Below are 14,968 nucleotides of genomic sequence, written 5' to 3'. Positions count from 1 at the left end.
AACTCCCTGTATTTCCATAGGATCTCCACAGGGAAAATCCGACTGATTGCTGACCTGTATTCAAACACTAAGAGTGCCGTCACGTGTGGAGGTAGAATATCCAACTTCTTCACAGCCAGTATCAGTGTAAGGCAGGGATGTGTCATTGCTCCCATGCTTTTCAACATGTGCAAGGATTGGGTACTTTGCTGGGCTGTGACTCAGTCACCGTGAAGTATCAATTGGCAGTTTTAGAGTGTGACTCTTACTCTACTAATGATGCAGTTATCCTAGTGGAGTTACTGAAGATACTACTGAGTGCCCTTGAAGAATATCAGCAGATTGCAAAGCCACTGGGATTAATGGTCTCTTGGGCCAAGACCAAGGGGTCTTATCGGATGAAGGAATTCGATCTGTCCAAGTATGTGGTGAGAATGTGGAAGTCATGGAAAGATTCACTAGTTTTGTTGTGAGGTAAATAACAATGGTAGGTCAGACGATGAGATTTCTTGTTGCATCAGTCTGGTCCATGGGATTCTGAATTCACTCACAGGTATTTTGCGTTACCGTTATTGTGTAGAAGGACGAAGATTCCTATCTTCAAGGCACTGGTGCTCCCTGTCTTACTCAATGGCTGTAAGACATGGATACTAGGCAATGACTTGAAGTGGAAAATTGACCCTTTTGATACTAAGTATCTTCACAAGATGTTATGACTAGGTCCTTAATGAACAACTGCTTTGTGAGACCGAGTCGAGGCCTATTACCCACATAATACATCAGCACTAATTACAGTTGTATGGGCACGTGGCTAGTTTTTCTGAGGCATACCCTGCCCACAGTTGTGATCTCTGAAAGAGCTGACCCAGGGTGGAGGAGACCAAGGGGAAGGCCGCGGAACTCATGGCTGGTGCAGGATGACCATCCATGTCGAGAGAGAATTAGAGGGGGAAGGGTCACTGCCTGGAGGGTTGAACGAAGGGGACTCAAGTGGATGAAGTCCGAGAGTGAGTGAGGCTATGTGTCCCACGGCATTTACCCTCCGGTGATGATGGAATCTTCAGCTGATAACTTAGGAGTAGATGATGATATGATCTAAGTCTAGTTCAGTGAACTTGATAAGTTCTTTAAGGATTGTCACGAATCAAATTCGCGACATTCCCCTTTTGTGAGAAGCCACGAACTATTAGTGGAAAACTCACTGTGTATCGCTCAGTTAACCGTTTCTCTCTCCATTTCGGGGTATACTTTTCAAAACATTCGTCACTGTTCAAAAGTGACCGATTTAATGCACGTCACTAAGTGCGCTACTGAGCGATACTATTGTTTCTTTATTGTTCGCCCCTGCTTGCCTCAACTGTTAGCCACACCTTCTTCCGGTGGCTTGTGCGTCCTGCCCATACAATGTATTTTGAATTCAGTCCAGTTGTTGCTGTGACGGAGAGAGGTCCTGTGCCAGCAGTGTGAGAGGTCAGCTAGTACCCAAACTCCACTTCACAGGAATCCCCAGTGCTCCCATCCTTAGTTCAGCTTTGGGTGATACGCAGCATTCATCGACTAGTATTTCCTTTATGTATTTTCCTAGTTTAAGAGATTAGTTAAGGTGTTTTTCCTAGGCGTAAGAATTTAGCTCGTGTGTGAGTGAGTGAGTGCGATCTCATTAATTTGATTTTGAATTGTAACGTTAAATTTATTTTTTGTAATCAATAAATTTAACAGTTCTTTTTCTTGAGCTTAATGTAAAGTAAACTCTTGTTTCATTTCTCCATAATTAAGCTTATTTTCCACATAGCTCCGAGCTTGCATAGACGTTTTTACTATTCATAACTGGTACTTAGACCAGTCTTGTTGTATTAACTTAAAATCCGTTGTGCCAGGAGTTAAGCATCAGCAAGGACCTGATATTATTATTAGTATTAGTTATTTATTGTCAGGGGTGAAGTAACTTTCTCCAGAGGCTAACAGTACAGTAATTCAGCAATTGTGAGTAATTAGTCTCTGCTGTGTACTGTTGAGAAAGTTTATAAATTCTCGTTCTTAGAGAATCGTTGCTCGATTTAGCAAGACAATCATTGTCCCTGCTCTTTAATATTATTGAATATTATTATCAATTTAATAATACTTAGCATTTATTTCAAAATTACAGTGATATTATAAAAACCCCGTGACAATTGGCGACCTCATTCCAGGATATTAACTCCTAGCTATAAAGCTATTCACGAGATAGTGCTCACTCGTTCATATTTAGGTATTTATAATTAAAGTTTATAGGCACAAGTTTACTGGTGTTTACCGTTAATTTAGCAAGTTAATTTTTGCTTTATTAATCCATAGAGTACTTAACTCTATTTAGTACTTTATTTTTGGTAACGCCAGACGATTTTATTCGCTTCTGGGAAGTCAGCGTACCCATTGTGTTTATTATTGAGTCTTCCCAGTCATTTGCATTTTTGCTTTAATTTTTGCCAGTTAACTAGATAAGACTGGTCACCACTAGCTTGTGTCTGTATTCTTTATTTGTATTATTAGCATTCGTTTGCGAAGCAGTCAGTACTCAATTTCGGTTTGCTTAATAAATTAGCGCCATGGCAGCCAGTGCTTATGTACAGGAAGCCAAAGATATGGGTCTCACTGACCCAGAGAAAATACAGAGTTACGTTCTCTCACGGTTTAATTACGAGCAAGAACGTGAGAAAGATGCTCGTGAACGTGAGCGAGACCAACGCGAATACGAGCGAGAACAGCGCGAATACGAGCGAGAACAGCGTGAACACGAACAAAAACAACGCGAGCTCGAGTTAGAAAAAGAGCGACAACAGCACGAACACGATCAAAAACAACGCGAACTCGAGCTAGTACAAGAGCGAGAACAGCGCGAATACGAGCGTGAACAACGAGACAGAGAACGAGAACACGAACGGGCCGAGCGAGAAGCACGCGAGAGACATGAACTTGAAGTGCTGAAGCTCAAGCGAGATTCCTTGGCTTCAGACACGTCTGCTGCAGTTGGTCCAAGCTCCACGAGCGTTCTCCCTGCACATGTCCTGGCGACCCCACGCATCAAGCTTCCTTCATACAAGGAAAGCGAGCGAATCGAGCCGTACCTAGCTCGTTTTGAGGACATGGCAGACATGTATCAACTGGATGAGGCAGCTAAGCGGCTTCAGTTTCTTAGCCTATTTGAGGGCCCTGCCCTCGATATTCTCCACAGAATTCGTGGAGACAATCTCACATATGAGATGATGAAAGCTGCACTCATTAAGGCGTATGGTCTCACAGTAGACGACGCCAAAGTTCAGTTCATGCGAGCTCGTCTCCAAGACAAGGAGACAGCTGTTCAGTTCCTTGATCATCTCACAGCTTACTTAAATGAGTGGATGGAGAAAGATGAAACTCCTTCCACGCGTGAGGGGATAATTGACCTTATGCTGCGTACACAGCTAGAGAGGTCGTGGCCTGCTGAGCTCATAGCACAGCTTAAGATCTGCCAGGTGAAAGATGCCAGCCAAATGGTAGATAAGGCTGACGCATTCTTTACTGCATACGGTTATCAAACTCGTAAGCAAAACACCTGGAACAGAAAACCTGATAAATCTGGGAAGCCGTTTCAGACTGAATTCCAGCACCAAGGCCGTTCTCAGAGTAATGGTCAAGGTCCAAGCAAACCACAGAAGGACCTGGGGCAAAACACTCAGAAACCTGAGTGGAAGAGGTACAAAAGGTACCCTAATCAGCAGCAGTATCAGCCACGCAACCGACTGTCGGGACAAACTTATTCACCACCAGCTCAAAAGAGGCAGGAAGCGAATGCAGCCTTCATTCCTCAGCAGCAGCACGGTGGTCACGTCCCTACCAGTGTGGGTACTTCCCCACAGTTCACTAGTCCCACAGTGACAGTGAACCCCCCTCCACAGATGGCCAATGTTCCATCTTCCCAATATAACCCTCAAGGCACAATGTTTGCCGCATCAATTCAGCAGCCTCATGAGTGGCTAGCTGCTTCCTCCACAGGCCCTCCCGCAGGTGACAGTACCTTCCTTGTTCAGCCAGGGTTTGTGGGAGACATTCCTGTGAAGGTCCTGAGAGATAATGGTTCCTCAGGTTGCTGTCAAGCAGAGTTTAGTTCGGCCTGAGCAGTATACAGGTCGACAGATCCATGCAAACCTTATTGATGGATCAGTGAGATTGTTCCCTGAGGCATGTATCCAGGTGGCATCTCCATTTTATACTGGTACAACACTTGCAGTTGTCATGCCAGAGCCTCTATTTGACCTTATAGTAGGCAATATTCAAGGAGTCAAGGATAGTTGCTTCGATGATGACGCTACTCAGACTTCGGCTGCTGCGGTAACACGAGCCATGGCTGAGGCTCCAGACTGTGTCACCCCAGTGATCTTTGAATCGCCGCAAGATCTGATGTGTAGTCAACTTGTTGTACAAGAACAACATTCTGACCCAACACTTGCTGCTGTGCGGAACAAACAAAAGGGTCGAGTGATTAAGTATTCACGGGGAGGTCGAGCCAAGTTCCTTCGTAAACAAGGACGGCTCTTCCGTGAGTCACGAACACCCGAGGGTGAGGTTCGACTGCAGTTTGTCGTTCCCGCCAAGTACCGCCAAGCAGTGTTACAATGGGGTCATTGTTCAGCCTCAGGAGGTCACATGGGCAAAAAGAAGACCCAGGGCCATATCCGAGCTGACTTTTTCTGGCCAGGGATGGGACGGGACATAGATAGTTTTGTCCGTTCCTGCAGTGTGTGCCAAAGTATCACCACTAATCAGGGACATGCCCTTCCTGTGCCATTTGTAACCACACCCGTAATCTCTGAGACAGTTGAGAGACAGGGTAGTGGTGAAGTGGGTGCAGACCTGACGTCTCGCCCATTGGCCCCACAGGACACATTATGTCCAGGGCCTGTACATACATATTATGTACCGTAAGTTAAGGGAGAAGACTGGGCGAATAATATTTCACCAGGGTTTCCAGCTTTTATTTGAGGATTCTCAGCTCCCCGATACTAATATAAGTACTGTAGGTTAAGGGGGAAGTGAGAACTCCGCAGAGGCGACTTGAGGCTATGGAAGACCCGAGTTTGCACAAGGATTCTCAGCTCCCCGATATTAATATAAGTACTGTAGGTTAAGGCACTTCCTCCCATTTTCTATTTTAGTTGGTGATGGGCGAATAATATTTCACCAGGATAGGCATCCTCTGTCGGAAATTTAGGAATAAAGGTTGAGGACCCATGTGCGGTTCGAGGCTATGGAAGACCCGAGTTTGCACAAGGATTCTCAACTTGCCGACCATAATCGTGTGCTATAATTAATGGCGACCTCGAATGTACGTCGTAGCACTGACTGCTAGGCAGAGAGAGTAATTGTAACATAATAAAATTTTGTCTTATTGACACTTTTGATGCTCCACCTCAATTAATTTTGCAGGTACAGCAATGGGCGTAGCAGTTTTGCTGTGCGGGCCAGCTGATTGTCTGCCGCACGCTGCCACCTCTTCTCCTCTGCCTTCGTCGTCGCCATATTATTTACTGTGTCATTTTACACGTAGGCACAGTTACACTACAACTGTCACACCTACACCGTGTATTACATACATCACACTACACAACAATTAGTTGTCAGTGTAAATATAGCGACATTTCGCTCAGTTTGACCTGAGTACAGGATTTTCACCGTCGTCACGGAGTTTTTCCCTCAAGCTTGCTTCTATTAACGTAAATACGAGGTTTTTTCGCTCACTGGCGACTGTGACTTTCTCCTGTAGCAGGATAGCACACACACCACAGTGTGAATCTTGTGTGACTGAGTGAGGATGTATACATATATATGTATATATATCCACAAATTTTTTCCCATAAGGAAAAAATTTAATTTTGTAGGGGCGTAATGTCACTATTAGTGGAAAACTCACTGTGTATCGCTCGGTTAACCGTTTCTCTCTCCATTTCGGGGTATACTTTTCAAAACATTCGTCACTGTTCAAAAGTGACCGATTTAATGCATGTCACTAAGTGGCTACTGAGCGATACTATTGTTTCTTTATTGTTCGCCCCTGCTTGCCTCAACCGTTAGCCACACCTTCTTCCGGTGGCTTGTGCGTCCTGCCCATACAATGTATTTTGAATTCAGTCCAGTTGTTGCTGTGACGGAGAGAGGTCCTGTGCCAGCAGTGTGAGAGGTCAGCTAGTACCCAAACTCCACTTCACAGGAATCCCCAGTGCTCTCATCCTTAGTTCAGCTTTGGGTGATACGCAGCATTCATCGACTAGTGTTTCCTTTATGTATTTTCCTAGTTTAAGAGTTTAGTTAAGGTGTTTTTCCTAGGCGTAAGAATTTAGCTCGTGTGTGAGTGAGTGAGTGCGATCTCATTAATTTGATTTTGAATTGTAACGTTAAATTTATTTTTTGTAATCAATAAATTTAACAGTTCTTTTTCTTGAGCTTAATGTAAAGTAAACTCTTGTTTCATTTCTCCATATTTAAGCTTATTTTCCACATAGCTCCTAGCTTGCATAGACGTTTTTACTATTCATAACTGGTACTTAGACCAGTCTTGTTGTATTAACTTAAAATCCGTTGTGCCAGGAGTTAAGCATCAGCAAGGACCTGATATTATTATTAGTATTAGTTATTTATTGTCAGGGGTGAAGTAACTTTCTCCAGAGGCTAACAGTACAGTAATTCAGCAATTGTGAGAAATTTGTCTCTGCTGTGTACTGTTGAGAAAGTTTATAAATTCTTGTTCTTAGAGAATCGTTGCTCGATTTAGCAAGACAATCATTGTCCCTGCTCTTTAATATTATTGAATATTATTATCAATTAAATAATACTTAGCATTTATTTTAAAAACACAGTGATATTTTAAAAAACCCGTGACAAGGATACCCCTGATGGCTGGACATCAGGATTGGGAGACTAGTAGTATAATGTTCTGATCGAGGAGTTGCACTGCCCTGCTCATCAAGTGGGTGCGTAAGTGTTAGTGTAGGAGCGTCTGGAGGTGGGATGTTGTCAAAGAGGGTCTGGTAATGTTTGGGCGGTGAAGGCTGTATGTGCCTAGTTGTACTGTGCTTTTGTCATATAATGGCAGGGGTCTTGTGTGTCAGTGAATGATAGGTTTGATCATAAAATGGGTGGAAATTCATGCATTTACTATTTGACTTTGAAGAGCCTTTTCGATTTGGAGTGGATAGATATAGCCTTCGCTGACCCCTTCAGTGTCTGGTGGCATTTACTTCCATACTGCCCTCTTACGGTTTCAATCCTTCTAACTGTGCCTCCATCTCTAGCTTCCTTTCTGGTCTTTCTATAACCGGTGTTGTAGACAGCCACCGTTCTTCTCCTAGAGCTATCATTAGTGATGTTCCTCTGGGCCCTGTCCCATCACTCTCTTCCTCTATTCATCAGTGACCTAAGCTGTACATCTAACCTTATCCACTCATACGCTGATGACTCCACCCTTCATCTTCCCATTCACTTCTCGCAGCATCCATCTCAGCAATTACTTCAACAACAAAGGATGAGGCCCTATATCTCTGATTGGGGTAAATGTAATCTTGTTGGTTTTAATTCATCAGAAACTCAGTTTTTACATCTTTCGGTCTGACAAAATCTTCTGCGGGAGTATCCTCTAATTCTTAACAATATCCAACTCAAACTTGCATCATCTTTAAACATACTTGGGGTTTCATTCTCTTGGAATTTATCTTGGAAAGATCATGTTACCTCTTATAAAATCTGCTTTCAAGACATTAGAAATGCTAAGCCGATTCCATGCCTTTTTTTTTTTTTTTTTTTTTTTTTTTTTTTAAATCCCTGCACAGTTGTTGACACTATACACGGGTTTTATTCGCTTCTGTGTAGAGTACAACTCTGTATGGGAAGGCTCCCCACATACAGCTCTTCTCAACAAGGTGGAGTCAAAGGCTTTTCATCTCATTAACTCTTCCTCTTACTGGCTCCCTTCACCCTGTGTCTCTTCGCCGCACTGTTGCATCTTTATCTCTTTTCTATCGCTGCTTCAATGGCCACTGCTCCTCTGAACTGTCTGCTTGCATCCCTCCACCACTACGGCGAGTACGTAGCACCCGTCTAGCAACAAACTCTCATTCCTTTTCTGTCCAAGTCTCTAATGCAAGAGTTAACCGTTACTCCCAGTCCTTTATGTATGCAACAGGTTAACTGTGGAACTGTCTCCGTCTGTCTGTATATCCTACTGCCTATGACATCCAGTCTTTCAAGCGCAGTGTGTCCAGGCATCTCGAAATGAACGGGTCTTGAATTTCTCTCTCTCTCTCTCTCTCTCTCTCTCTCTCTCTCTTTGAGGGAACAATCTTGCGGGCTTCTGGCCTTTGGTTCCTTTTTCCTTGTATATAAAAACAACAAAGGCATCTAGCAGCAGCAAGCATAAAATTAAAATATGCCACCAAACTAAAGGGCTACAATATGCGAAATAATGGAAATTAAGAACTAGAAGACAACGAAACTCTATTCATTCACGTCATTACTGATGCATACCTGTGTACATTTCAATATGTATATTTATCTATCTACAGCCAGAATGCGTTCATCCCGGAATGGGTGACCATAGGCAAATCGCCTGTCTCGTTCTGTCCTCTGTCATCAGGCTGCCCTCCCTCCAACAAACATAGCCCTCACTCATCCAGTTTTCTCTCTCCACGCAATTTCTCCATCTCATCCCTGGTCTCCCCTTCCCCAGTCCTCCATTCACATTACTCACATACACCCTCCTCGTCAATATCTCATTCTCCATTCTCCACGTGGCCAAACAGTCTCAGGGTATAAATATCACTGACCATTCTCCCTCACTGCTGATACTCTACGTAAAATGAAAGGCAGCTGCTGAATAATTTCTCTCCTCACAGCTGTTATATAATTACCTTCCTTAAATTTGGGTCTTTCCTGCAGGTTCTCTTCTCGCTTTAATTCCTTCAGTCCGATGATGTATTTTGTCTTTACTATTGTTACTTCTAGACCCATTTCAGGTTTTGAGAGACTTTTCAGACGGAGGAATTATATTTAGTCTTCATTAGCCCCTTCTTTACGAGAGGCTATTCTGAAGCTGAATCAAACAGTCTTAGGTACAGTCAACGAGTATTAATGAAAAGAAAAGTAACCCAACTGAAGGGGTTGGGAATAGCTACCTATCTATCTATCTATCTAAAGCCCGACGCCCTAATCCCGCAAAGGGTGACCGCAGACAAAACGTCGCTCTGTCACCCACCATTTGACAACCCTCCCCCCAACTCATCCCCCCCTTCCCTCATATACCTCTCAACTCCATCCCTCCACCTCATCCTCGGTCTACCTCTCCCTCTCCCTCCCTCCACCTCACTTACATACACCCTCTTAGTCAGTCTTTCATTCTCCATTCTCTTCACATGTCCAAACCACCTCAGTGTATTTCTCCTAATCTTCTCAACCACATCCACATCCACCCCACAGCGTTCCTTCACTTCTTCATTCGTCAACCTGTCCCTTCACGTCACTCCACATGCTCCTCTCAAGTAACTCATTTCCACTGCTCTCACTCTTGACTTGTTCCCCTCTTGCAAGGTCCATGCCTCGCTTCCATACGTCAGGGTAGGGATCACAATACTATGATGCAGTGACTTCTTAACTTCCATACTCACCTCCCTATTTCTCATCACTGCTTTCAGTGTACCAACAACCTTCCTTCCCTGCTGTACCCTTTCACGCACTTCATCCCCCAAAGTTCCATCCTTACTCATCACACTACCCAAGTACTTGAATGCACTCACATTCTCCATATCCTCACCACCGTTTGTATTCATTTATTCCCTTTCAATCATTTGTCTTGGAATATTCGATGCAGTGTTTTCTGTGAACGCCTTCATGTGTAATCCAGATACCAGTAACGTTACCCACTTCAGTCCGGTGGTGCCTTTCTTCTTCATCCGTGCAGTAGTTGATATAATACTAGGCACAGGAAAGTGCTCTAGTTGTAAAGGGAGTAAATAAAGGCTGTACCTGATCCTTCCAGTTTGAAAATTTTCCCTAGTGTTGACTAGAATCGTCTGGTGGTAGCAATAACAACAATAAGTGTAGTAGTAGTAGTAGTAGTGGTAGTAGTAGTAGTAGTAGTAGTGGTGGTGGTGGTAGTACTAGTACTAGTTGTAGTAGTTGTAGTAGTAGTGGTGGTGGTAGTAGTAGTAGTAATAGTAGTAGCAGTAGTAGTAGTAGTAGTAGTGGTAGTGGTAGTAGTAGTAGTAGTAGTAGTAGTAGTAGTAGTAGTAGTGGTGGTGGTAGTACTAGTTGTAGTAGTTGTAGTAGTAGTGGTGGTGGAAGTAGTAGTAATATGAGGGTTAGTGTTAACCTTCACATTACAACTCCAATGGTGAACTGTATTAGGAAGGTTGGTTTTGATCTTCACAGTATACCGGTAATTCACAAATGGATGGAGGTGATTGTATTTAAAAAAAAAAAGTAGTAGTAGTAGTAGTAGTAGTAGTAGTAATAATAATAATAATAATAATAGTAATAATAATAATAATAATAATAATCCATCATCGAGGATAAGTGGTTGACAGTTGAATTAAATGTAATCGAAAATGCATTACGAAATAAAAATCCAAATCAGCCTAGCATTGCAAGATTAATGCTTTCATAGCATCCTTAAGAATAAAGTTCACCGCCCCAAGCACATAATTATATTCCTACTGTACATTTAAAGGTGAATTTGCCCCCCCCCCTTTTTTTTTTTTTCCAGAATATCTTGCATTTTCAGGAATAGTTGTAGCCAAAATGTGAGTGAAAACTGCATAGTTTTACCACATTTATACGAGGAGTCAATATTGTGTGGTGAGCAAAAGCAAGCCTGGATTCCTAAATTTCAAGCTAATTCTCCTATTGTAACTAAGATGAGTTCTGGATAGGGACTCCGTCACGTGGTGGCACCTATATAACTGGGAGGCTTGACTGCTGTTATACAAACGTTCCTCACTTCCCTCCCTGTCCTTCAAAAGGAGATGGTGGATAACTGGAGGAGGATAGCTACAGCCTGCAGTCCACTGAATTCACGTTTCAGATGAACCTGGGGTTACAACAACAACAGCAACAACAACAACAACAATAACAACAACAACAACAACAACAACTACTACTACTTGCAACTAAGATACGACTTTCTTTTAGGAATATGAGGGGGGAATATTCATTTCCTGGTCATCACGGCGTCATGGTCAATCCCTCCCTAGTCATTTAGCCTCCAACCTAAGCTAAACAAATTAACTTATAAGAAGAGATATAGGCCGACTTCATTTCCACTGGGTTCTTATGATAGTTCTGCTGGAGTGTTTTCTGTTCCCTGTTTTGAATCGTACAATCAATTTATGAAAGTGGAAGTGATGATGATGGCTATAGTAATGGACAATAGTGATGATAATAATGATAATGACCACGGTGATGATGATGGTGATGATGACTGTGATGGTGGTAATTAGGGTAAGAGTATCCTTCGCACTCACTTTGGGAAGAACAATTGTAGTGCTACCCCCAAACCGCACGGCACGAGGAGTGATACCACGGTGACGGTGATATCAGAGTAGGGGATGACGAAGGCTGCTGCGTCGATGATGAGGGGGCCCATCGTTAGCACCCACAGTGGCACGGAGGCTGAGGAGGAGAAAGAGAGGGATATATAGAGTGATAGATGAACTGCAGATCCCTTGCCTTGTTAGAGAATTTGGAAAGGCTCGGTCAGCGTTGCCAGTGTTTGTTTTGCATATTTTCAACTTCCCCTAACTCTTTTCTTGTTTTATGGTTTATGCTTTTTTTTTTATGTCAATTGATTTTATGGTTGATTACTGATTTCAAGAAGCAGACAAACTATATGCGCTCCTTACACCAGCAGACTGAATTCCCGCAACACACAACATACGGACCACCCTGTACACCGTTTCGTAACCACCTGCATTAGTGAAGCGTGAACGATGCTTGAGAGATAGGTCAACCCTTTCATTGTGATGATTTTTTTTTTAAATAATTCTTCAAACCATCCTGCTCAATTTGAAAGGTCTATTCTAAGCCGAATAAAACCGTCTGGAGACATCAAGAGTAAAATAAAAGGAGACGTCATCGCATCCAACGAATGAAGAGTGAGCTGTTGAATCAGGTAAGTCTGAAGTGCTTGTGACGTGATATGGAGGGATTCAGAATTTACTCGTATTTCTTAACCTTTTTTGCTTGCGACCCACAATTTGGACATGTGGCAACCATGGGGACCTGTGATTTCAAACAGATACTTTGCTCCGGTAACAATATGATGGTTATGACAGTTAATGATATAATAAAACCATATTAAGACATTGTTTGACATCACTGGTATAAACGAGCTTCAGTAAATGACAGTTTTATATGAATGGCATAAATGAACTTCACTATATGACAGATTGATATGACGGGTGTATATTAACTTTAGTACATGACAATCCTAAAAATATTACAAATAATCATCAAGTATTATCTTCTTTATATATATACTGTATATATATATATATATATATATATATATATATAGAGAGAGAGAGAGAGAGAGAGAGAGAGAGAGAGAGAGAGAGAGAGAGAGAGAGAGAGAGAGAGAGAGAGAGAGAGAGAGAGAGAGAGAGAGAGAGAGAGAGAGAGAGAGAGAGAGAGAGAGAGAGAGAGAGAGAGAGAGAGATAATTTCTTGCTTATGCAAAAATTAGCCTCCTTTAGTCAACAAAATGTTGCTGGAGAGGGGCGCCTTCATGCGGTGGTGGCACTGACATAGCTGTGTGACTCAGCTGCCTAGTTATGCAAACATCCCTCAGGTCCCTCCTTATCCCATGAAAGGTGAATGGTGGACTGCAGAAGAGGAGCAACTTCAGTCTGCAGTCTACTGTGTTCACATTCAGATGAACCTGGGATTACAACAACAACTACTACTGCGTGATGTCTGGCATTGTGATTTTACTGGTTGCCGGATTTAGATTCACGGATTTAGTTTTTCGAAATGTTATACAGAGGAGGCATTAGGTTAGGTTAGGATTATACCGGAAGTAGGCTTGCTTGTGAGCTGTAATTTCAAAATACAACACTATCGCTATACAACATTTCGAAAAATTTAATCCGTGACATCTAAATCCGGCCATCCGCAAAATCAGTGCCTCGTGAGGTCAGCCAGAAGAAATTGAAATAGACTTTCTGTGCCTGAAGGGTTAAGTGCCGTATCTACAAGGCATCAGGAAGGCCTATTTTAGCTACTGTATGATGTATTTTCCAGACTTTTCATAAAATCACTGGTTCCACCCAAAAGCAGAATGTGATGTTCCTCGGAGACTCTAATGCTCTTAAAAAGGGATCTACGTAAAGATTCATTACATTCTAAATAGTGATCCGTATGAAGTGTTAAGAGAAATCAGTATCAAGATTAACATTTATCTGTATCAAGGCTTAATCTGGATCCGTAACAAGATTAACATGAGTACATTTCGAGGCTGGCATGGACCTAGGGATTCAGATCAAGGATAAATGCAGGAACTCATGCCAGTATTAACATTCAAATCCGTTTCAAGGTTAATCTACATATCTTTATGAAGATTACCGAAATTTTACTGTTTTATATCGCGGTAGGCTAAATAGGGATATGTGGTGGGAGGAAGAATTCAGTAATTAAAATCCTTTCCAGTATCTTCTTTCACACCAATTTATGTACCTGTAATTACGGAAGGGACACACCGTAGGGCTCAGCTGCTTAAAGACGATAACACCGGGAAAATCTGTATCAACCTTTTTCTTACCTATCAGATTACTGAGACAGGAAAAAACATCAATGGCGGCGTAACAGCAAACCGCAGTCGTCTCTTACCAAAAAGCAAAGCAGGTAGGTGATGGTGGTCAGAAAGAGGAGGTAGAATGACTCTGCAGTAAAACGGCCCTTGTGTTGCAGATTATGCCTTAATACTCTTGAATATTATTTACTGTACAGAGATATTTTGTTAACATGGACATTATTTGCATCAATAACAAGTAAGGCAATATGACGATGAAACACAGGGTACTGGTATAAGAGGAAATGTGACGAGTCTCCTAAAATAACGGCATTGATTCTGACGTTATGCTCTTAAGTTCAGATAATATATTCATTCAATACTCTCTTCACCAACCAAGACTACTGTACAATGTCTCTCACCAAAAGCGAAGGTGGTAGATACAGCAGTCATCATAATAGAGAGGTCGAGCGATCCTCCGAGTAAGACGGTCCACATGTTGGATGCGCCGCCCCCGGGACAGCAACCCCCCAGGAACAGACCCAGGCGCATCAGCTGGCTACTGAAGTCGTCATCGGGGAACAGTACCACACCCAGCCCGAAGGAGATCTGATGAGAATACGTAAATCATCAACATCACCATCATCATCAATCAGACAATCAAGGAATCATCAATCAGTCAATCATCATCATCATCATAACTCATTTTCACCTCGAGAAGCGGTGACGAAGGATGCAGAAACAAGAAAAGAGAATACACAAAACTGGGAGAAGTATCAACACCATGTTCAGTAAAATGGACCACACAGTTATTCACTGCCATTAACCAGAGGAAGGAACAAGGACTCTTAATAGGTTTTCATTAATTTGCGGGAGAGAGTAACAAGGAAGAATGGTTACGGTATTATTATACATACTGTTCATATCTATCTGTCTAATAATTGTATGCATTTAGCCTAACGACATATATCTCACAGATGTGTGTGTCTGTGTAAACGCAATCAGTGAACATAGAAAGTAAAGTTATCGGTTCGGCTGTGTAACAAGTGTGTTTATTCGTTTACTTATTCGATAACACTCCATATAAAATGACTGGACCTTGTATCTGTCGGAAGTACGTACTGTCCCTTCACCTGCTACAAGCTTATAGTAGGTTGTCTGTGTTCCACCATCAGCCTATGGACTACTGCCGTAAGTGTAATGA

At 42.4% G+C, this 14,968-nt stretch overlaps 1 protein-coding gene across 1 annotated transcript in view; it reads right to left on the bottom strand.

Moving 5' to 3' along the window:
* The window catches only part of LOC145406146 (ileal sodium/bile acid cotransporter-like), a 105,981-nt gene that overhangs the window by 20,428 nt on the left and 70,585 nt on the right, over positions 1 to 14,968 (bottom strand). The window contains exons 5-7 of the mRNA XM_080277342.1: positions 14,187 to 14,373; positions 11,502 to 11,649; positions 4,442 to 4,447 (exon numbers count right to left, since the gene is read on the bottom strand). Coding sequence (XP_080133468.1) covers positions 4,442 to 4,447; positions 11,502 to 11,649; positions 14,187 to 14,373 — 341 coding nt within the window. The remainder of the gene's footprint in view (positions 1 to 4,441; positions 4,448 to 11,501; positions 11,650 to 14,186; positions 14,374 to 14,968) is intronic.

The sequence above is a fragment of the Coenobita brevimanus genome, chromosome 69 (genome assembly GCF_032717465.1).
Source record: "Coenobita brevimanus isolate Jiangsu-jjx chromosome 69, ASM3271746v2, whole genome shotgun sequence".
Classification (NCBI taxonomy): Eukaryota; Metazoa; Arthropoda; class Malacostraca; order Decapoda; family Coenobitidae; genus Coenobita; species Coenobita brevimanus.
Note: the sequence above shows the minus strand (reverse complement) of the source record. Positions and strands in the feature narration are given on the sequence as shown.